This window comes from Musca vetustissima, unplaced genomic scaffold (genome assembly GCF_032173495.1).
Source record: "Musca vetustissima isolate MV318-11 ecotype Yass unplaced genomic scaffold, APGP_CSIRO_Mvet_v1 utg42698, whole genome shotgun sequence".
Classification (NCBI taxonomy): domain Eukaryota; kingdom Metazoa; phylum Arthropoda; class Insecta; order Diptera; family Muscidae; genus Musca; species Musca vetustissima.
In genome coordinates this window covers 4,333-28,417 of record NW_026883059.1, presented here as the reverse complement: position 1 = coordinate 28,417, position 24,085 = coordinate 4,333, and the positions used below count along the sequence as shown (strand labels likewise).

The window sequence follows — 24,085 nt, the reverse complement described above, 5'->3', positions numbered from 1 at the left end:
TTTCAAGTTTGTTAAAGACTCCCTGAGCATCGGCTAACCTTAAAAGGCTCCCAGAACTTTAGATCGCCCTTAAAAACTCTCATGACTTTGGCGCGCCGTTAAACTCTACCGAAGATTTACATCGACTATAAGGATCCCCTGAACTTCAGATCGCCTATAAACACCTTCGGTTCGTTGTTTACTTACCTTTGGGTTCGACATAGATTTCTTCTTATATTGAAATAAAACCATAATCCGTTAATTTTAATTTTCATAAATTTAATATTTCTTTAATTTAAATTTTATTTTTTGGTTTTGTTGTTATTTTTTTTTATAATTCTACTTCTTTTAACTGGAATTGAGTCTTATATCTAGTATTTTTTGTTTTCTATTTGGTTTTTGTTTTCCTTCCTAACTCTTTATTCCTAAAACACTTAATCATACAATGGTGCTCTTAACTATCGTCGTATCGACATTGTGTTGCCCGGAAATTGTGGTTTATTGGAAGCCGAAAAGAACCGCTTGCAGGTCAAACGCCAAAATGCAGCCCGAAAGTCAACCGAGTAGAATGCATAGATGAACGGATTGATGGCACTGTTACACCAACCGAGCCAGGTCAAACCCTTGGCCAGTGTCCGACTGACCTGATGTTCGTGCAGGAATGGTGTTATCAGGTAATAGACAAAGAATGGCAGCCAACAAGCAATAAAGCCGCCCACAACAATGCTAAGCGTCTGAGTGGTCTTATTCTCCTTTTTCAACGAAGTAATGCGATTCGATAGTGATTTGGTATAGTTGTGGCCGTGCGAGTGATGGGACGAACGATTGACGCCCGTCGCCACCGCCGCCGACATCGGTTGGGATTGTTGTCGTAGTATTGATGTGGCAACATTGTTACCCGGTGCCATAATATCTGATGTGACAGCCAATAGGGTGGCTGGCGGTGCACTCATGTAGTGCTGATGTCGTACGCTATGCGTACGCATTGCCTTGTTGGGATGTGAATGTTGTTGGTAATGCGCGGTGGATGAGGGATTTGTAGCCGCGGCTGCTGAAAATGTCCATGGATTTTCGATATTTGTACTTGCTGTTGCTGTACTGGTACCACCACTCGTTGTTGTCGTTGTTGTGGTCATCAGCGTCATATTCGAGGCGGCTGTGGGTGTACGCCGCAATGAAGTGGCCCGTGTCAGCTCGTAACAACCATTTTTGTTGGCAGAGGGTGCCGTTGCCGAGGATGGCGTTGCCAGCAACGAATGGCATTGTGTGGTGACTTCATTATCGGAAGCCATTATTTCATGCAACTCCTTGGCCAGTGTTTGATTGGAGAGGGTGCGGGCGGCGGCCTGTTTCTTTTGGCCCGAGCTTAAATCTAATTCCGATATATCGGGATCTAATTCATTTTCCACATCGGCAGATGTGTAACGTTTGAATTTCTGCAAAGAAGAGAAAATCTGATTATTTTCTTTTTCTGGCTCGAAAATGTGTTTTCCCATTCGACCCACCTTATTATTATGTATACTAATATCGGTCATATTATCATGTCGTGCTGCCACCACACATGATATCCTGACATAGACATAAATCATCACCGCCATGGGTATAAAGAACGAGCCCATGGCCGAGAATATCACATATCCTTCGTTCTGATTGTAACGGCATTCACTTAAATCACGGCGTCCCGGTTCATACCTGCAAAAAAGGGGGAAGGAAAAAAAAACAATCGGATAAATAAAAAACAGAATAGAAGGATCACATATCGCATTTCCATCCGACACACACACACATACATCCTTTGTTCCATTTCAATGAATTAAACAGAAAGCCAGACAGTTGTTGAGAAATGGGGTTTTGTTCTTTTGTTTGGGGCTGACCCGTTGCTGACCTATTGAAATGAAATTTAAAAATTTATTTAAACATAAAATTGGCCCGAAATTTTTTTTCTCTAACTGTCAACAAAAACACAAAAGAGCGTAAACATTGTCTGGCCAATTATTATATAAGCAAACAATAACCAAAGGAGACCTTTAGACAAAGCTGTTTTCGTTTTTTTACTAATGGTAGTCTGAATTTTGTATTCAAATTTACCTTTGTGGCCAAATGAAGGACACAGCTGTTGACGTAAAAATTTTTTTTTGAAAAATTGAAGAGACTTGAGGTTACGGTCCTTATGCTGATTAGATCTATAGTAGTACATCAATTATCACACAAGAGGATGAACATGGGCAAATTAAATCAATGAACACCCTCCTTTTCAAAGGAGAACATTTTTTGAAAAAAAACGGCAAAATATTCGGATGTAAGAAGGTAAGGAACGGGCCGAACTCGGGCGGAGCCTACTATACATTGGGTCCCTGACGCACCATTTACATCAAATCGGACGAAAAATAAATCCATTATTATATATGGGACCTTAATTAACATGCTTCGGAAAGTCCGACGTTCGATACATATGCACGGTTTTGTTGTATGGTTTGTTGCCATTTTAAAGGTAACATCATAATGCCTCTCTCATAGAATTCCAACTCTCTATTTGCAAAAAAAAAAAAAAAACTCCAGTAGTCGATTTTCACAACCCTCCCTAGATACCAATTTTTTCATTAAAGAAATTTTGCAATGCAGTTCAGACTCGCTTGGTGCCAAGTTCGAACTGTATGGCGGTGGTATTAAAACTTTCCAACCAAGCTCCCGAAGTTTCTGGCGAGTCACTGTAGATGTGTGTGGCCAACAAAGCTCCCGAAGTATCTGGCGAGTCACAGTAGATGTGTGTGGGCTAGTGTTGTCCTGGTGAAAAGCGACACCTCTCCTGTTGGACAATTCTGGCCGTTTCTAGTCAATTGCTATCTTCAAACGGCCCAGCTGTTGACAATAGAGATCAGAATTTAAAGTTTGGCCATGTGGAAGCAAATCAGAATAAATACTCCCCTTCCAGTCCCACCAAATGCATAGCAGAACCTTCCTGGCCGTTAGTCCTGGTTTGGGTACCGTTTGAGGGGCTTCACCGCTCGTTTTCGCACAGGGTTATCGTATGTGATCAATTTCTCAACTCCAGTCACCATCCGTTTAAGAAATGGGTCTATCTACTTCCATTTGGCCAAGGCTTCGCAGATGGAAATTCGATCCATCCTATCCATCGAGCTTCTTTTTGAATCCAGCTTTGTGTAAATGTTTTAAAACAGTTTTATGGTCGATTTTTAGCTTTTGGGCGATGTTACGACTGCTAACATGCCGGCCAACTTTGATCATTTCTCCGATTTTATCGATATTTTCATAATGGATTTCTTTTTCCCCAAACTAATATTTTTCCAAAATTGATTCTAAACTTCTAGGATCCCGGAATTGAAAATTGCAGACACTTCAGGGGGGAAATGCGGCCAAACCCTTCAGTTCGTTTATGGAGAATTGTTACAGCTCGTTCATAGGGATTTCCTTCAGCAGGACTTCTGGAGCTTTAGCTTCTCTATAAAGACTCCCTTCAACTCTTAAGGGGACCCCCCCATTCTCGGGGTCAAAATTTTTGTTGATATAATTCGAATCTACACTGATTAAAGAATTCAAGTGAAAATCTCAAGAACTCTTGAAGATATATCCGATTTATTGTGTCAGCATCAAGTGACGGCTGAAGGGCTTCTCAAACTTTAAACGCGTTTTTCTCTAAACATTTTTTTGCGAATGGCGGGCACGATAACTCAAAAACTAATAATCCAATCGGTTCCAAATTTTGCAACGTTTCTCTGGGAGTGTATAGCTCTCGTATGAACTAGGATAAAGCCAATCGGTGAAGATCTTCCTTATTTTTTAACTTGGTTTTTGGTAAAAAATCGGCGATTTTTCAAAAATATTTTTTCAAAGGTCCACCATTTTGTTAATTTTAGAGCGAAGTCAATAATCCTAGTTCATACGAGAGCCAGACATGTACTCTTTTTAACACCGTTGGAATTTTCGGATTCCGATATTCCAGTGAGGAGTTATCATGCCCGCCATCAAAAATAAGGACTTTTCTTTAATTACAAAAAACAATAACAAAATTTTTTTGTAAATTATTTTTCTTCTTTTTTAAATCTTCAATTATATATGTGCAAAGTTACAAACCTTAACAAGCATTGGTATTGATTTACCAGCCCATTGAAAATCTTGAAAAATTAAAATCGAGAATGGGTGGGGTTCCCTTAAATAAGAACTCCCTTCAATCTATAGAGACTAAATTCAGCCCGTCTATAAAGACTCACTTCAGATCATCTATAGAGACGCCCCTCTGTTCGTCTATAGAGACCCCCTTTAGTTCGTCCGCTGGTCTATAGGACACCCTATAGCGCGTCTATAAAGGCTCCCTTCATGCCATCAATAGAGACTCCCATCAGCTCGTCTACAGAGACTCTCTTCAGATCGTCTACATATATAGACTTCCTGGAGCTCGTCTATAGAGACTCCCTTCAGATCGTCTACATAAACTTCCTTCAGGTCGTCAATAGAAACATTCTTAAGCTCGTCTATAGAGACTCCTTTCAGATCGTCTATGGATGTTCCCTTCAGATTCCCGAGATTCCCTTCAGTCTACAGAGACTCTCTTCAGATCCTTTACATATATAGACTCCCTGGAGCTCGTCTATAGAGACTCCCTTCAGGTCGTATGTAGAGACTTTCTTCAGATCGTCTGCAGAAACTTTCTTCAGGTCGTCAATAGAAACTTTCTTCAGCTCTTCTATAGAGACTCCTTTCAGATCATCTATAGAGATTCCCTTTAGATTGTCGATCGACATTCCCTTCAGCTTGTCTATCGAGATTCCCTTCTTCAGTTCATCTATAGAGTTTCCCTGCTTCAGATCCTCCATAGATACTCCCTGTTTCAGGGGGTCCTCAGCAATAAGGACTCCCTCTATAGACTTCCTTTACTTCACCAGCTCGTCAATGAAGACTCCCTTCTGCTTGTCTATGGAGACTTCATTCTGTCTTTAAATACTCCCTGATCTCTATCTAGTCTTCAGCTCGCCAGGGGGTTTTCAGCCCTGAAACACTCAGGAAATACTTATAGCTCCCCAGCTTCAGCGGTAAATTAATATTTGATATATTTAAAAAATTTGATGCCGCATGGGTGCTTACCACCCTACACATGTCGAAAATGATGCGAGACCTTTATATGCCTATAAATACTGATATGTCAAAGTATAACTTTTTCGGTTATAAACCTTCAAACTATCGAAAATAGGGCGAGGAGACATTTTTGTATGAAGGATATGCCAAAACATGGACCAGAAGTGATAATTTTGACAAATTATAGCCTTTTGTTGGTAGATTTGGTTAAAAAACGAAATTACAAGACCCACAACGAAATTTGGTTATGGATGAAACACTTCGAGGCAAATGCTCGCCCGTTTTTTCGGCAAACCAGATCTTTCTCGACTGTTTGGCTTATGCTATAGGCGAGAATTTTTTTTAAATATTATCCCAAGATCTGGCCAAAAGTGCGAATTTTTAAGATTATTTTCATGGACCTTTAAGCGTGTTTTTTTAAGAATATTTTTATTTGAACCTATAGGCTTGGCTTTTTATACCCTTCACCACACTGTGGTACAGGGTATTTTGTCTTTGTGCATATGTTTGTAACAGGCAAAAGGAAACGAGATAGACACATGGTTCCTTTTAAGAATATGCATAGAATCACTTTCTGAGTCGATTTATGCATGTCCGTCCGTCCGTACAGACGGACGTCTGTCCGTCTGTAGATGTTAAATTGTAAACAAAGTACAGGTCGCATTTATGATCCGATTGGGATGAAATTTGGCACAAGTCACTTATTTGGCCCAAGGACGAACCCTATTGAAATTGGGAAAAATCTGTTCAGTTTTAGATATAGCTCCCATATATATTTTCTTCCGATTTAAGGTAAATGAGGCACCAAAGTCCCTATATATCTTTCGATTTGCACGAACTTTGGCATAGAGTACTAAATTAGGTCCAGAATGATGTGTGCCAAGTTTCAAGATAATTGGTTCAGATTTAGATATAGCTCCCATATATAGTTTCGTCCGATTTAATAAATACTGATATGTCAAAGTATAACTTTTTCGGTTATAAACCTTCAAACTATCGAAAATAGGGCGAGGAGACATTTTTGTATGAAGGATATGCCAAAACATGGACCAGAAGTGATAATTTTGACAAATTATAGCCTTTTGTTGGTAGATTTGGTTAAAAAACGAAATTACAAGACCCACAACGAAATTTGGTTATGGATGAAACACTTCGAGGCAAATGCTCGCCCGTTTTTTCGGCAAACCAGATCTTTCTCGACTGTTTGGCTTATGCTATAGGCGAGAATTTTTTTTAAATATTATCCCAAGATCTGGCCAAAAGTGCGAATTTTTAAGATTATTTTCATGGACCTTTAAGCGTGTTTTTTTAAGAATATTTTTATTTGAACCTATAGGCTTGGCTTTTTATACCCTTCACCACACTGTGGTACAGGGTATTTTGTCTTTGTGCATATGTTTGTAACAGGCAAAAGGAAACGAGATAGACACATGGTTCCTTTTAAGAATATGCATAGAATCACTTTCTGAGTCGATTTATGCATGTCCGTGTACAGACGGACGTCTGTCCGTCTGTAGATGTTAAATTGTAAACAAAGTACAGGTCGCATTTATGATCCGATTGGGATGAAATTTGGCACAAGTCACTTATTTGGCCCAAGGACGAACCCTATTGAAATTGGGAAAAATCTGTTCAGTTTTAGATATAGCTCCCATATATATTTTCTTCCGATTTAAGGTAAATGAGGCACCAAAGTCCCTATATATCTTTCGATTTGCACGAACTTTGGCATAGAGTACTAAATTAGGTCCAGAATGATGTGTGCCAAGTTTCAAGATAATTGGTTCAGATTTAGATATAGCTCCCATATATAGTTTCGTCCGATTTAAGGTAATTGCTGCACCAAAGTCCCAATATATCACTCGATATGCACGAAATTTGGAATAGAGTACTGAATTAGGTACAGAATGATGTGTGCTAAGTTTCGTGAAAATTGGTTCAGATTCAGATATAGCTCCCATATATAGTTTCGTCCGATTTCATGTAAATGGTGCACCAAAGTTCCAATATATCATTCGATTTACACCAAATTTGGCATAGCGTACTAAATTGAGTCTAGAATTATGTGTGCTAAGTTTCGTGAAAATCGGTTCAGATTTAGATATAGCTCCCATATATAGTCTTGTCGGATTCTATGTAAATGGTGCAACAAAGTTCCTATATATCTTTCGATTTGCATAGAATTTGGCACGGCGTACTGAATTAAGTCTAGAATGATGTATGCTAAATTTGGGAAAATCGGTTCTGGTTTCGACATAGATTCAACATATACATATATATTCGTCCGATTTTACATAAATGGTGCACCAACCTTCTAATGTTTGTCCGATTAATACGAGTTTTTGCATAACGTATCAAGTTGAGACTTGAATAACGATATTGCGTTTGGTTGAAATTGATGTAGATGCTGTCATAGCGTCTTTAAATTTTGCTATTTGTCCCATGGTACGAAGTCGACTTAAAATATGCCTGAATGAAATTAAATGTATCATAGGTTGCTGAAAGACGTGCGTATGTTCCTTGGAGGGGATACATATGTACACTATACCCAAAGTGGTGAAGGGTATCATATAGTCGGCCCAGTCCGACTTTACTGCTTTCCTTACTGGTTTTAAGAATATTTTTTCAAGGAGGATATTTTTCAAGGAGCTATAGGTGGGGATTTTGTAAGAATATTTTTTCAAGGAGCTATGGGCCTTGATTATTTTTGAACCAAAGAACAAGAATATTGTTCACCATGACAATCCGAGTTCTAACATAACGTCTCAAACAAGTTTCTTTATGGCCGGCAACAACGTTGAATTGATGGACCATATGCTGAACAACTTTTGGCGTTGTTCTCTCTCTCCAAAATACAGAATTGAGGGGACCTTCTTTTTCGGTCGTAAATAATATTTGTATTGCTCTTTGCTCTATAGTTCTCTCAACTGTATTTGCAGACATTAGCTTGTTTTCTTTTCTTTATTTTTATTACCTTTCATCTGAAATCCATTTTTGTGTAAAATAAAATAGAAAGGATGTCCTGCAATTTGCCTTTTTAAGCTTCTCTCATGACTAAAATCTGAAAAGGGTCTGGAAAATAGCGACATTGCTTTTAATTACTGCAACAAATAATCCAATAAATAGATGTCAAAGAAAGATAACTCCATACTACTGCACTCCAATATTATTCTTCATCTCCTGATCTGACAACCACATTAATACCAATTTTTCTAAATCACCACAAAAGTTCGTTCGAAAAACATTATTTTTTTTTTCGTGCGAAAATGATAAAATAACAAAGACTCATTATTACAATATTAATTACTTTCCAAGTACCGTTCTCTTCAAACTGTTAACACCCACCAGCTAATCTGGTCGAAATCTTTTTGTAACGTAAACAAATTTTAATTAGACATTCATTATGTAAATAAATAATGAAAATCATTAAATTTTGTGAAGGAACAGCAACAACAAGAACAATGCTAGCAACACCACAAAAATGCCAAAAAATATTTTCTAATTTTTCGGTTTTTGTTTCTTGGCTTTTTTGTTACAGGAGGTGTAGAAAATTTGAGATCAACACAGGGGCAGCAGCGCTGTGACAACAACAAATATTTGCATAAATTTAAATCAAATTTTCAGAAGAAAGTGGAAATGAAAACGAAGTGTAAGTGAGTTAACCTGTAAAATGAACAAAGGATGTTGTCACCGCTGGCTTTTTGGGTTAGGGAGAGGGGGATTTTGTGGTTCTACAACCATTACTTACCAGCCTAATATGGGCGGACAGGTAATGGCCAAAGCCAGCACCCATACAATGAGTATCATGATAAGAGCCAAACGTTTGGAGCGACGTTTGCGTGAATATGTCAAGGGCCGGGTGACAGCTAAGTAACTGTAACGAAAATGAGAACGAAAAAAAGGAGGTGAGATAAAATAAACACAAATATACATTTAGTTAAATTAATTATTTATTTGTCACTAGAAATAGGGGAAAATCGACTGTACAAGGACTAAATGTGCTGTGCAAGAAGGACTGAAAAACATCTGAAGCCAGCTGAGCTATAGGCATAGATTTCTTAAAGCATTTTTTGCCAAGGACTATCTGTTTTTTTAAAGGTATATTTTTTGTAAGGACTATAGGAGTGGATTTTTTAAAGAACATATATTCAAGGATTTGATGAGCCATATGCGTGTATTTTGTAAAGAATATTTTGAAAAATATTCTTTTTTATTTTTAAAAATATTCTTTACAAAATACACGCCTATGGCTCATCAAGTCCTTGAATATATGTTCTTTAAAAAATCCACTCCAATAGTCCTTACAAAAAATATTCCTTTAAAAAACCAGATAGCATGGCTTTTGTAAAGATTTTTTGCAAGCACCAACACATTTATAGGTGTGAATTTTTCAAAGAATTATTTGCAAGCACCATCTTTTTTATAGGAATGGATTTTGAAATATATTTTCAAGGGCTAGATGAGCCATATACGTGGATTTTGTAAATAACATTTTCCAAGCACCAACTCATATATAGGTGTGGAGTTTTAAAAAATAATTATAGGCGTGAATTTTTTTAAGTAATAATTTTCCAAGGACCAACACATATATAGGCATGGATTTTTCCAAGGAACAACACATATATAGGCATGGATTTTTCCAAGGAAATTATATAAGCACCAACTCATCTATAGGCGTGGATTTTTCAAATAATAATTTTCCAAGGACCACCACATAATAGGCGTGGATTTTTTAAATAATAATTTTCCAAGGACCACCACATAATAGGAGTGGATTTTTTAAATAATAATTTTCCAAGGACCACCACATAATAGGCGTGGATTTTTTAAATAATAATTTTCCAAGGACCACCACATAATAGGCGTGGATTTTTCCAAGGACCAACACATATATAGGCATGGATTTTTCCAACATATATAGGCATGGATTTTTCCAAGGACCAACGCATATATAGGCGTGGATTTTTCCAAGGACCAGCTCTTCTATATGCGTGGATTTTTCCAAGGACCAACTCATCTATAGGCGTGGATTTTTTTCAAGGACCAGCTCTTCTATATGAGTGGATTTTTTTCAAGGACCAGCTCTTCTATAGGAGTGGATTTTTCTAATGTGTGCATTTTTAAAGGATTTTTCTAAAAAATATTTTTCCAAGGATTGCCTGAGATCAAGGCGTGGATTTTTCTAAAGAATATTTTTTCAAGGACTGCCTGAGATCGAGGTGTGGATTTTTCTAAAGAATATTTTTTCAAAGACTGCCTGAGATCAAGGGGTGTATGTTTATAAAGAATATATTTTCAAGGACTGTCTGAGATCGAGACTATCGAATTTTTAAGGACCTGTGTTGAAGCATAGACCTTGATTTTTAAGAATATTTTTTTAAAGAATATATTTCCAAGGACTGCCTGAGGTCTAGATGTGGATTTGTCTAAAGAATATTTTCTCAAGGACTGCTTGAGATTGAGGCGTGGATTTTTCTAAAGAATATATTTCCCAGGACTGCCTGAGGTCAGGAGTGGATTTTTCTAAAGAATATTTTTCCAAGGACTGTCTGAGGTCTAGGTGTGGATTTTTCTAAAGAATATTTTTCAAGGGCCAACTGAGGCGTGGATTTATTAAAGAATATTTTTCAAGGGCCAACTGAGGCGTGGATTTATTAAAGAATATTTTTGCAAGGGCCAACTGAGGCGTGGATTTATTAAAGAATATTTTTCAACTGAGGCGTGGATTTATTAAAGAATATTTTTCAACTGAGGCGTGGATTTATTAAAAATATTTTTCAAGGTCCAACTGAGGCGTGGATTTATTAAAGAATATTTTTCAAGGGCCAACTGAGGCGTGGATTTATTAAAGAATATTTTTCAAGAGCCAACTGAGGCGTGGATTTATTAAAGAATATTTTTCAAGGGCCAACTGAGGCGTGGATTTACTAAAGAATATTTTTCAAGGGCCTGAATATTTTCAAGGGCCAACTGAGGCGTGGATTTATTAAAGAATATTTTTCAAGGGCCAGATCGAGACAAGCGGATTTTTAAGAGGCGTGGATTTGGATTTTTAAAGAATATTTTTCCAAGGACTGCCTGAGATCGAGGTGTGGATTTTTGTAAAGAATATTTTTCCAAGAACTGCCTGAGATCGAGGCGTGGATTTTTGTATAGAATATTTTTGCAAGGACTGCCTGAGATCGAGGCGTGGATTTATGGAAAGAATATTTTTTCAAGGACTGCCTGAGATCAAGGCGTGGATTTTTCTAAAGAATATTTTTCCAAGCACTGTCTGAGGTCTAGGTGTGGATTTTTCTAGACAATATTTTTTCAAGGACTGCCTGTGATCAAGGCGTGGATTTTTCTAGAGAATATTTTTCCAAGGACTGCCTGAGATCAAGCCGTGGATTTTTCTAAAGAATATTTTTCCAAGGACTGCCTGAGATCAAGCCGTGGATTTTTCTAAAAAATATTTTTCCAAGGACTGCCTGAGATTGAGGCGTGGATTTTTCTAAAGAATATTTTTTCAAGGACTGCCTGCGATGGAGGTGTGGATTTTTTTAAAGAATATTTTTCCAAGGACTGCTTGAGATAGAGGCGTGGATTTTTCTAAAGAATATTTTTCTAATGTCTGCCTGAAATCGAGGCGTGGATTTTTCTAAAGAATATTTTTCCAAGGACTGCCTGAGATCGAGGCGTGGATTTTTCTAAAGAATATTTTTGTCAAGGACTGCCTGAGATCTGCCTGAAATCAAAAAATTTCCAAGGCTGCCTGAGATTGAGGCGTGGATTTTTTAAAGAATTTTTTCCAAGGACTGCATGAGATCAAGGCGTGGATTTTTCTAAAGAAAAATTTCCAAGGACTGCCTGAGATTGAGGCGTGGATTTTTCTAAAGCACATATTTCCAAGGACTGCATGAGATCAAGGCGTGGATTTTTCTAAAGAAAAATTTCCAAGGACTGCCTGAGATTGAGGCGTGGATTTTTCTAAAGAATATTTTTCCAAGGACTGCCTGAGATCGAGGTGTGGATTTTTCTAAAGAATATTTTTCCAAGGACTGCCTGAGATCGAGGCGTGGATTTTTCTAAAGAATATTTTTCCAAGGTCTGCCTGAGATCGAGACTAGCGGATTTTTAAGAATATTTTTGCAAGGACCTAATATTTTTCTAATGTCTGCCTGAAATCAAGGCGTGGATTTTTCTAAAGAATATATTTCCAGGGGTTGTCTGAGGTCTGGGTGTGGATTCTTCCAAAGAATATTTTTTCAAGGACTGGCTGCGATCGAGGCGTGGATTTTTCTAAAGAATATTTTTCCAAGGTCTGCCTGAGATCGAGACTAGTGGACTTTTAAGAATATTTTTGCAACGACCTGTTTTGAGGCATAGATCTGAATTTTTAAGAATATTTTTGCAAGGACCTGAGTTGAGGCATAGACCTGGATTTTTAAAGAATATTTTCCACGGACCACCTAATCTATTGTTGAGGATTTTCCAAAGGATGTTTTTCAAAGGACTAGCTGAGTTTTATAGTTGGTATGTTTACATAAAATTTCTCAAGCAATACCTGAGAAATTGTCGCATATTTAGCTAAGCTAGGAGTCACTAAGAAAGTAGTGTGTGTGTACTTACCGATCCACACTAATCGCACATAAACTTAAAATTGATGCTGTACACAGTAGGACGTCCAAGGATATCCAGATATCACACAATATCCAACCAAGTTTCCATGAACCTTAAATACACAAGAAAATAACAAAAAAAGGTAGAGAGTGAGAATATTATTATAGAAAATTGCAAGTACAAACATATTAAAAAGGAAATGGAAATAAAGATGAAAACATACAAGTACACGCACTCAAACACACACACACCAACAATTTGTTTGAACGGAAAATATAAAAAAATAAATATATAAAGTTATGACATGCCTGAATGAGCTTGTGAACAACAAACGTTGATAACAAATTATGTATCGGCATGGACTCTATGGAAATTCTTTACATTTCCTACTCATTTATTTTGGCAAAAATAATGAGGTTTTTTTTTGGGTGGAAAACAAAGAAGAAACACCTCCACCTAACCTCACATAGATATCTTCACAAGTAAATAAATCATTGTTATAATAATCATAATAATAACCTCAAATAGACCGTACTTAATCATCGTAATTCAAGGTGAAATGTTTGTAGAAAATTTTGTGGTATTTTGAAGTGGATTATATAACAAGAAAAAAACACACACACACACAAATATTTAATCGTCTTAATAAATTACTTTTAAAAAATTGAGATGGATTCAAAAGTTAAACGAAAAAATTGGAGATTCTTACTTAGAAAAGCTTAAGCTTAAGGATACGGAAATTTTTATAGGCGAGCTCAATAGATTATTTATAGGCTAACGGAAGCTCAGGGCGCCATTGAAGTCGAGGTGAGGCTCAGGGTCTTTAACCGTCTAGCTGTGACTAAGGGAGATAGAGCTCACGAGCACTTTATAAGCATGCTAAATCTCAATGAGTCTTTAGCTGAAGCTCAATAAGTCTTTAAGAGTAAAGCTCAGGGGCACATAATATGCGAATTGACGACCATGGAAGCTTATTTAAACGAGCTGGAGCTCAGGGGCTCTTTACAGGCGAGCTGAGGCTCTGAGAGACTTTAGAAGCGTGATGAAGCTCATTGTAACTTTTTAGACAAACTGAAGCTCAGGGATACTTTATAAGCGAACTGATTATCGGGCTGAAAACACATGCAGTCTGTATATACGAACTAAAGTTCAGGAAGTCTTTCCAGTAAAGTGGAAACTCAGAGAGCTTTCATAGACTAGCAATAGCGACGATTTGTAGGGCGTGATTACAGATCAATTGCAGGGTCTAGACGAGCCAAAGGAAGTCTTTATAGACAAGCTAAAGGAAGCCTTTATAGACGAGTTTTACATAAGCGAGTTAAAGGGAGACTCTATAGACGATCTGAAGGGAGTCTTAAGCGAGTTTTTCATAAGTTTTCAGCGAGCTGAAGGGAATCTCTATAGACGAGCTGAAGGGCCAGTGAGTTTCTACAGATGAGCTGAAGGGCCATTCACTCTCTAGAGATGAGCTGAAGGCAGTCTTTATAGGTCGACAGTAGGGAGAGCTAAAGGCAGTCTCTATAGACGAGTTGAAGGTAATATCTATTGATGATCTGCAGGGAGTCTCTGTAGACGAGCTGCAGAGAGTCTTCAGGGAGTTTTTCATTAGCGGATGGAAGCGAGCTGAAGGGAGTCTCTCTATAGACGAGCTGAAGGGAGTCTCTCTATAGACGAGCTGAAGGGAGTCTCTCTATAGACGAGCTGAAAGGAGTCTCTCTATAGACGAGCTGAAGGGAGTCTCTCTATAGACGAGCTGAAGGGAGTCTCTCTATAGACGAGCTGAAGGGAGTCTCTCTATAGACGAGCTGAAGGTAGTCTCTCTATAGACGGACTGAAGGTAGTCTCTCTATAGACGAGCTGAAGGTAGTCTCTCTATAGACGAGCTGAAGGTAGTCTCTCTATAGACGAGCTGAAGGTAGTCTCTCTATAGACGAGCTGAAGGTAGTCTCTCTATAGACGAGCTGAAGGGAGTCTCTCTATAGACGAGCTGAAGGGAGTCTCTCTATAGACGAGCTGAAGGGAGTCTCTCTATAGACGAGCTGAAGGGAGTCTCTCTATAGACGAGCTGAAGGGAGTCTCTATAGACGAGCTGAAGGGAGTCTCTATAGACGAACAGAAGGGAGTCTCTATAGACGAACTGAAGGGAGTCTCTATAGACGAACTGAAGGGAGTCTCTATAGACGAGCTGAAGGGAGTCTCTATAGACGAGCTGAAGGGAGTCTCTATAGACGAGCTGAAGGGAGTCTTTATAGACGAACTGAAGTGAGTCTCTATAGACGAGCCGAAGTGAGTCTCTATAGACGAGCCGAAGTGAGTCTCTATAGACGAGCCGAAGTGAGTCTCTATAGACGAGCCGAAGTGAGTCTCTATAGACAAACTGAAAGTCAGGGAGTCTCTATAGACGAACTGAAGGGAGTCTCTATAGACGAACTGAAGGGAGTCTCTATAGACGAGCTGAAGGTAGTCTCTATAGACGATCTGAAGGGAGTCTCTATAGATGAACTGAAGGGAGTCTCTATAGATGAACTGAAGGGAGTCTCTATAGACGAACTGAAGGGAGTCTCTGTAGACGAAATGAAAGGAGTCTCTGTAGACGAGCTAAAGGGAGTCTCTCCATAGACGAGCTGAAGTGAGTCTCTCTATAGACGAACTGAAGGGCGTCTCTCTATAGTGAAGGGAGTCTCTCTATAGACGAACTGAAGGGAGTCTCTATAGACGAACTGAAGGGCGTCTCTATAGACGAGCTGAAGGTAGTCTCTATAGACGAGCTGAAGGGATTCTCTCTATAGACGAACTGAAGGGAGTCTCTATTAACGAGATTTCTTATAAACGAGCTGAAAGAAGTGAAGTTTTAAATCAAAACCATTTTATAGCTTGTTGGAAAGATCCATGTACACCCGCTAAGAATAGTCCCGATAAGAATTGTCGGAGAAGAGATTTTCTAAATTAGTGCTGAATGAAGTTTTTATAATCGAACTCGATTAGGAATTTGTTATAGTCAACATGAAGGATCTCCAAAGGACCAGTGAGTCTATATAGAAGGACGATACTACTGTCCTGGGCCTATATCGACGACAAATGGCCACTGAGGATATCTGAAGAACCTGAAGGTTTCATGTGTCCTTGTAGAAGACTGAAGAATCTTCAGTAGTGTTGGTGGGCTATTTGGGCTACAATTTTGGGGAGTCTCTCTATAGACGAGCTGAAGGGAGTCTCTCTATAGACGAGCTGAAGGGAGTCTCTCTATAGACGAGCTGAAGGGAGTCTCTCTATAGACGAGCTGAAGGGAGTCTCTCTATAGACGAGCTGAAGGGAGTCTCTCTATAGACGAGCTGAAGGGAGTCTCTCTATAGACGAGCTGAAGGGAGTCTCTCTATAGACGAGCTGAAGGGAGTCTCTCTATAGACGAGCTGAAGGGAGTCACTCTATAGACGAGCTCAAGGGAGTCTCTCTATAGACGAGCTGAAGGGAGTCTCTCTATAGACGAGCTCAAGGGAGTCTCTATAGACGAGCTGAAGGGAGTCTCTATAGACGAGCTGAAGGGAGTCTCTATAGACGAGCTGAAGGGAGTCTTTATAGACGAGCTGAAGGGAGTCTCTATAGACGAGCTGAAGGGAGTCTCTATAGACGAACTGAAGTGAGTCTCTATAGACGAACTGAAGGGAGTCTTTATAGACGAACTGAAGGGAGTGTCTATAGACGAACTGAAGGGAGTCTCTATAGACGAACTGAAGGGAGTCTCTATAGACGAACTGAAGGAAGTCTCTCTATAGGCGAGCTGAAGGGAGTCTCTCTATAGACGAGCTGAAGGGAGTCTTTGTAGACGAACTGAGGGGAGTCTTTACAGACGATCTGAAGGGAGTCATTATAGACGAACTGAAGGAGTCTTTATAGACGAACTGAAGGGAGTCTTTATAGACGAACTGAAGGGAGTCTTTATAGACGAACTGAAGGGAGTCTTTATAGACGAGCTGAAGGGAGTCTTTATAGACGAGCTGAAGGGAGTCTTTATAGACGAACTGAAGGGAGTCTTTATAGACGAGCTGAAGGGAGTCTTTATAGACGAACTGAAGGGAGTCTGTATATGACGAGCTGAAGTGAGTCTTTATAGGCGAGCCGAAGGGAGTTTTTTATAGACAAACTGAAGGGAGTCTTTATAGACCAGCTGAAGGTAGTATCTATAGACGATCTGAAGGGCTGTCTCTATAGACGAGCTGAAGGGAGTCTCTATAGACGAGCTCAAGGGAGTCTCTCTATAGACGAACTGAAGGGAGTCTCTATAGACGAACTGAAGGGAGTCTCTATAGACGAACTGAAGGGAGTCTCTATAGACGAACTGAAGGGAGTCTCTATAGACGAACTGAAGGGAGTCTCTATAGACGAACTGAAGGGAGTCTCTATAGACGAACTGAAGGGAGTCTCTATAGACGAGCTGAAGGGAGTCTCTATAGACGAGCTGAAGGGAGTCTTTATAGACGAACTGAAGTGAGTCTCTATAGACGAGCTGAAGGGGGTCTCTATAGAGGAGCTGAAAGGAGTCTTTATAGACGAACTGAAGTGAGTCTCTATAGACGAGCTGAAGTGAGTCTCTATAGACGAACTGAAGGGAGTCTCTATAGACGAACTGAAGGGAGTCTCTATAGACGAGCTGAAGGTAGTATCTATAGACGATCTGAAGGGAGTCTCTATAGACGAGCTGAAGAGGGAGTCTCTATAGACGAACTGAAGGCAGTACCTGTAGACGAGCTGAAGGGAGTCTCTATAGACGAGCTGAAGGGAGTCTCTATAGACGAGCTGAAGTGAGTCTCTATATAATACGAACTGAAGGGAGTCTCTCTATAGTGACGGGAGCTCTCTATAGACGAACTGAAGGGAGTCTCTATAGACGAACTGAAGGGCGTCTCTATAGGCGAGCTGAAGGTAGTCTCTATAGACGAGCTGAAGGGATTCTCTCTATAGACGAACTGAAGGGAGTATCTATTAACGAGATTTCTTATAAACGAGCTGAAAGAAGTGAAGTTTTAAATCAAAACCATTTTATAGCTTGTTGGAAAGATCCATGTACACCCGCTAAGAATAGTCGGAGAAGAGATTTTCTAAATTAGTGCTGAATGAAGTTTTTATAATCGAACTCAATTAGGAATTTGTTATAGTCAACATGAAGGATCTCCAAAGGACCAGTGAGTCTATATAGAAGGACGATACTACTGTCCTGGGCCTATATCGACGAAAAATGGCCACTGAGGCTATCTGAAGAACCTGAAGGGTTAATGTGTCCTTGTAGAAGACTGAAGAATCTTCAGTAGTGTTGGTGGGCTATTTGGGATACAATTTGGGGAGTCTCTCTATAGACGAGCTGAAGGGAGTCTCTCTCTATAGACGAGCTGAAGGGAGTCTCTCTCTATAGACGAGTTGAAGGGAGTTTCTCTCTATAGACGAGCTGAAGGGAGTCTCTCTCTATAGACGAGTTGAAGGGAGTCTCTCTCTATAGATGAGCTGAAGGGAATAAAGTAGAAAGTCTCTTCACATAATCTGAAGGGGGTTCTAATATACGAGCTGAGTCTGTCTGGAGTCTATATAGACGAGCTGGAGGACGAATTTTTAAAGACTAGTTGAAGGGAGCCCTTTCAAAAGAGATTTCTTATAAACGAGCTGAAGGAAGTGAAGTTTTAGATCAGAACCATTTTATATCTTGTTGGAAAGATCCATGTACATTACTTTGATCATTGTTAGTCCCGCTAAGAATAGTCGGTGGAAGAGATTTTCTAAATTAGTGCTAAATGAAGGTTTTATAATCGAACTCAATTAGGAATTTGTTATAGTCAACATGAAGGATCTCCGAAGGACCAGCGAGTCTATATAGAAGGACATTAGAATCACTGGGCCTATATAGACGAAAAATGGCCACTGAGGCTATCTGAATAACCTGAAGGGTTAATGTGTCCTTGTAGAAGGCTGAAGAATCTTCAGTAGTGTTGACGGGCTATTTGGAATACAATTTGTATTTTGTTATTGCAAAACAGTCCAGCAAGGGGTAAGGCAGGGGTTTCAGATCTCGCCAATTCCCTTAGTTTTTTGTTAGGGATATTCTGCCCAGAAGCTATTTATTGTTTCTTTACAAAGAAACCTTTTACACCCTGCTAAAATATTTAGAGGATACTTTATAGGAAAATAAAGGCATTTAGAGACAAGTATGTCGCAATATATCGACGAGGAGTTTGCTATTTGGTATTCCACTTGACAGTAAAAAAACCTTTCCACACAGATCCTTTATGTTTTTCCGTAACATTGCAGAAGCTTCTTCGAACAAGGGCAACATGACCCTGGAATTTATTACTCCTTACAGTTTTTTTTTCACAAAGTATTTTAAAGAAAGAAAAGGCTTTGTTCCCAGCTAACTCCCATTGAGAATTTGTTTAAGTAAAAAAAGCCTATAAAGGAAAAATGTACTTGAAGTATGTATAGGTATGAGTGTAGGTATGTGTGTGAGTTCATGTATAAGTGCTTGGTTTTTTAACTAGCCTTACATGAAAAAGGAAAAAAACACGAAACCTGTTGTGTTCTTTGTTAAATATCTTGATGAAAAAAATCCAAGCCCTTGGGTTAACATTTTTTCCTAGAGGATTATTTGTAAAAGTTATTTTTTTAAGCTGAGATTGTTTTTATGGTTTTGTTTACATGACGGCTTAACAAAGTGAATTCCCAGTTTAAGCATTTCAATTTTGTGCTCACTCGATAGCGTTTTTTTTTTCTTTTCAAAGGTATTTCAAAGTGGTCTTTGTGTCTTTGCTGCATAACAACAAACCCCAAATTCTTATCATTCCAAAGTGACTGTTTTAGTGGCCTGTTTGATTGTTTGCCTCGCCTCAAAGGGAATATTTTAAACATTTTCTTGTGTAAATTCTTTAAGAATTATGTTTGTCCTACGCCTACAACTACAACTATGAAGATGATTATGTCGATGCTGCTAGGTATGGCGTAACTCGTTGCCAAATAACCACTTGCTGCAATGGCTGGTGGCAATCCAAATACGAAGAAGAATATGAAGATAATGAAGAATAAGACAAAATTAAATTCCTAAACTTAAACAAAGTTTTTTTTCCGAGTTATTTGTTCCAATTATAACGATGGAAAGGGATATGATCTCTACACTTCGTTGTTTATCCAATAACATTCATTAAAGTTTACTTTATTGACTTGTAATCAAATAGAAGTTTTTCGGAACAATCTATGCGCCAGTTCTGTGAAGAGATTTCATAACTTATGACGACATTTAATTTCTTCAGAAAAATATTAATAGGGGGAAAATGAAAATTTAAAATGAGAAAGAGGGAAAGTAAACTAAAAATTTCATCAGAAATGTAACAATTCGATTTAAGTAGAAATGTTTTGTCGGGATACCTGTTTTGTTGTAGACAGAAAATAAACTTGGGAAACACTATAATATTTAACAAGAAATTGTAAATTAATTTATTGTTGATTTATTTCATATTTAATATTATTTGAATTTATAAAATTTGCTAAGAAAAGAAAACGATTTTAAAAAGATAGAGCTTTGAAAAATAGCCATTGCTCACATAAAAATGTATCGACATATTTTAGGTACGTTGAACCATTTCACCGCATTTTCAAATTTAAGTGAACTCCGGATTCTTGGGGGCTGCATAAATCTTTGGAAATAATTTTCCCATTCTAGCTTCATAATTTGATTCCGACCGATTTTCAATGTCCTTTATGGGAGCTGAAGTGATTTACCATACCATTGGGATGAAATTTGGCACAGCTCATTTGTATGACCCAAGGACGAACCCTATTGAAATTAGGAAAAATCGGTTCAGATTTAGATGTAGCTTCCATATATATTTTCGTCCGATTTAAGGTAAATGCTGCACCAATGACCCTATATATCTGTCGATTTACACGAAATTTGGTATAACGTATTGAATTGAGCCTAGAATGATGTCAGCCATGTTTTGTGAAAATCGGTCCAGATTTAGATATAGCTCCCATATATAGTTTTGTCCGATTTCATGTAAATGGTGCACCAATGTCCCTATACATCTTTTGATTTGCATTAAATTTGGCGTAACGTACTAAATTAAGCCTAGAGTGATGTCTGCCAAGTTTTGAGAAAATCGGTCCAGATTTAGATATAGCTCCCATATATAGTTTCGTCCGATTTGATGTAAATGGTGCCCCAAAGTCCCTATATATCCTTCAATTTGCACGAAATTTGGCGTAACGTACTAAATTAAGCCTAGAATAATGTCTGCCAATTTTAGAGAAAATTGGTCCAGATTGAGATATAGCTCCCATATATAGTTTTGTCCGATTTCATGTAAATGGTGCACCAATGTCCCTATATATCTTTCGATTTGCACTAAATTTGGCGTAACGTACTAAATTAAGCCTAGAGTGATGTCTGCCAAGTTTTGAGAAAATCGGTCCCGATTTAGATATAGCTCGCATATATAGCTTCTTCCGATTTCATGCAAATGGTATATTCTTCGATTTATTCTATATATTCTTCGATTTACACGAAATTTGGTATATCGTACTGAATTGAGCGTAGAGTGATGTCTGCCAAGTTGCGGGAAAATCGGTTCAGATTTAGATATAGCTCCCATATATATTTTCGTCCGATTTAATGTAAATGATGCACCAAAGTCCCTATATATATTTCGATTTGAACGAAATTTGGCATATGGTACTGAACTGAGCCTACAGTGATGTCTGCCAAGTTTCGTGAAAATCGGTTCAGATTTAGATATAGCTCCCATATATAGTTTCGTCCGATTTCATATAAATGGTGCACCAAAGTCCCTATATATATTTCGATTTGCACGAAATTTGGCATAACGTACTGAATTGAGCCTAGAGTGATGTCTTTCAAGGTTCGTGAAAATCGGTTGAAATTTAGATATAGTCCCCTTATATTACAGATTGATTTTAACTAATTGACGCACCAAGGAACCAATATATGGTTGATAGGAACAAAACGTACTGAAATTAGTATAAACTAAACTGTGGCTCAAGTTTCGTTGAAATGGGTTCATATTTGGATATAGCTTCCATATATATATATTTTCACCGGATTTTAAGTAAATTGGGCATCAAACTCCTCATGTTAGTCAGATTGACATCAAGTTTCCTATGAAAGACTCTTAGAGTCTCCTTTCATCTAGTCTATAGAGACTCCCTTCATCTGGTATATCAAAGTCTCCCTTCAGCTCATCAATAGAGATTCCATTCAGTTCGGCTATGGAGACTCGGTGTAGCTCGTCTATAGCGATTCCCTTCGCCTATGGAAACCCTCTGGCCCTTGAGTTCGTCTATGAAGTACTCCTTTCAGCTCGTTTATAGAGACTCGCTTCAGCTCGTCTATAAAAGACTCTTTGGCTCTTCAGCTCGTTGTGGAGACTCCCTGGCCCATCACCTCGGCTATAGCAACTCCCTGGCCATTCAGCTTGACTATACAAATTCCCTGGCCGATCAGAACGCCTATAAAAACACCCTGGCCCTTTAGCTCGACTATAGAGCCTCCCTTCAGCTCGACTATAGAGACTCCCTTCAGGTCGACTATACAGAATCCCTTCATCTCATCTATAGAGACTCCTTTCAGCTCGTCAATAAAGATTCCATTCAGTTCGTCTATGGAGACTCGGTGTAGCTCCTCTATAGCGATTTCCTTCGCCTATGGAAATCCTCTGGCCCTTCAGTTCGTCTATGAAGTACTCCCTTCAGCTCGACTATAGAGACTCGCTTCAGCTCGTCTATAAAAGACTCTTTGGCTCTTCAGCTCGCTTGTGGAGGCTCCCTGGCCCATCACCTCGTCTATAGCAACTCCCTGGCCATTCAGCTTTACTATACAAATTCCCTGGCCGATCAGAACGCCTATAAAAACACCCTGGCCCTTTAGCTCGACTATAGAGACTCCCTTCAGCTCGACTAAATAGACTCCACTCAGCACGACTATAGAGACTCCCTTCAGCTCGATTATAGAGACTCCCTTCAGCTCTTCCATAGAGACTCTTTCAGTTCTGTAAAAAATCCCACCAGCAATAGAGATTACATTCAATAGAGATTCCATTCAGTTCGCCTATGGAGACTCGGTGTAGATCGTCTATAGCGATTCCCTTCGCCTATGGAAACCCTCTGGCCCTTCAGCTTGTCTATGAAAGACTCCCTTCAGTTCGTCTATGAAAGACTCCCTTGAGTTCGTCTATGAAAGACTCCCTTCAGTTCGTCTATGAAACACTCCCTTCAGCTCGACTATAGAGAATCCCTTCAGCTCGACTATAGAGAATCTCTTCAGCTCGTCTATAGAGACCCCCTTAAGCTCGTCTTTAGACTCCCTTCAGCCCATCAATAGAAAATCCCTGGCTCTTTGGCTCGCCTATAGAGACTCCCTTCAACTCGCCTCTCTAGGAACACCTTTCAGGTCGTCTATATAGACTTCTTTCAACTCGTCTTTAGATACTTCTTTCACCTCCCCTATGGAGACACCCTTCAGTTCATCTATAGAGACACCCTTCAGTTCATCTATAAAGACTTCCTTCAGTTCGTCTATGGAAACTCCCTTCAGTTCGTATATGTAGACTTCTCTCATCTCGTCTATAGATATTTCTTTCACTTCCCCTAAAGAGACACCCTTTGGCTCGTCTATAGAGATACCCTTCAGCTCCTCTATAGAGACTCAGTGCATCTTGTCTATAGAGAATCCCTTCAGCACGTCTATGAAAGATTCACTGAAGATATACCATAAAGATTTCTTCATATTTTCTACATGAGTTTGTCAAAATATATAAAACATCGAATTTTGTTTTTGTTCCCACATGTTGGTGAACTAAAAAGATGAGCTAAAAATACTTCAAAATGTATGTATAATTTCCACTTACCTATCAAATGAACAGCAACTGCAGGTGGCATTACAAATATGCCCACTAGGAAATCGGCAACCGCCAGGCTCATAACAAAACAATTTGTCACGGTTTTAAGGCGTCTGGTGGTAATAACGGCCATTATAACCAAGGTATTACCAATAATGGTGATCACAATTAAGACACAAAAGACGGCAATCAGGCAGACACCTTGCCAGGATAAAATGAGATCATTAAAGTGGGACCAATCATCATCGGAATTGGCAGCAGAGGTGACATTCACGCCCTCCGCATTTAGGGTGGACAATGCAGGTGCAATGGAAGTGGCTAAAGAGGAGGAGGATGACGATGACGATGACGACGATGATGATAGGTATGGTGATGATGCATTCAGCCATGAGTCATTTAATAGCATATAGGAGGTGGCTGCCGATATGCTTGACAGGGATGTACCATAAATTAGGGTATTATTAATGATGTTCTCATCCGATGCCATTGGTGCTGAATTTTCATAAACGAATTTGAGTCTTTCC

At 38.9% G+C, this 24,085-nt stretch overlaps 1 protein-coding gene across 1 annotated transcript; it reads right to left on the bottom strand.

Moving 5' to 3' along the window:
- Window positions 1-400: 400 nt before the first annotated feature.
- On the bottom strand, window positions 401-24,085 carry LOC133329796 (octopamine receptor-like). Its single transcript, XM_061538257.1, has 5 exons — window positions 23,571-24,085; window positions 12,682-12,784; window positions 8,819-8,944; window positions 1,485-1,671; window positions 401-1,415 (listed from the first exon to the last, which is right to left on the bottom strand). The coding sequence occupies exons 1-5, from the start codon at window positions 24,046-24,048 to the stop codon at window positions 438-440; spliced, it is 1,872 nt and encodes a 623-aa protein (XP_061394241.1). The 5' UTR covers window positions 24,049-24,085; the 3' UTR covers window positions 401-437.

Coding starts and splice junctions, on each gene's coding strand:
- LOC133329796 (XM_061538257.1), bottom strand. CDS start 24,048: ATGGCATCGGATGAGAACATCATTAATAATACCCTAATTTATGGTACA. Junction 1,672..8,818: donor TGTCCGCCCATATTAGGCTG/GTAAGTAATGGT, acceptor CCTTTTTTGCAG/GTATGAACCGGGACGCCGTG. Junction 1,416..1,484: donor TTAGTATACATAATAATAAG/GTGGGTCGAATG, acceptor TCTTCTTTGCAG/AAATTCAAACGTTACACATC.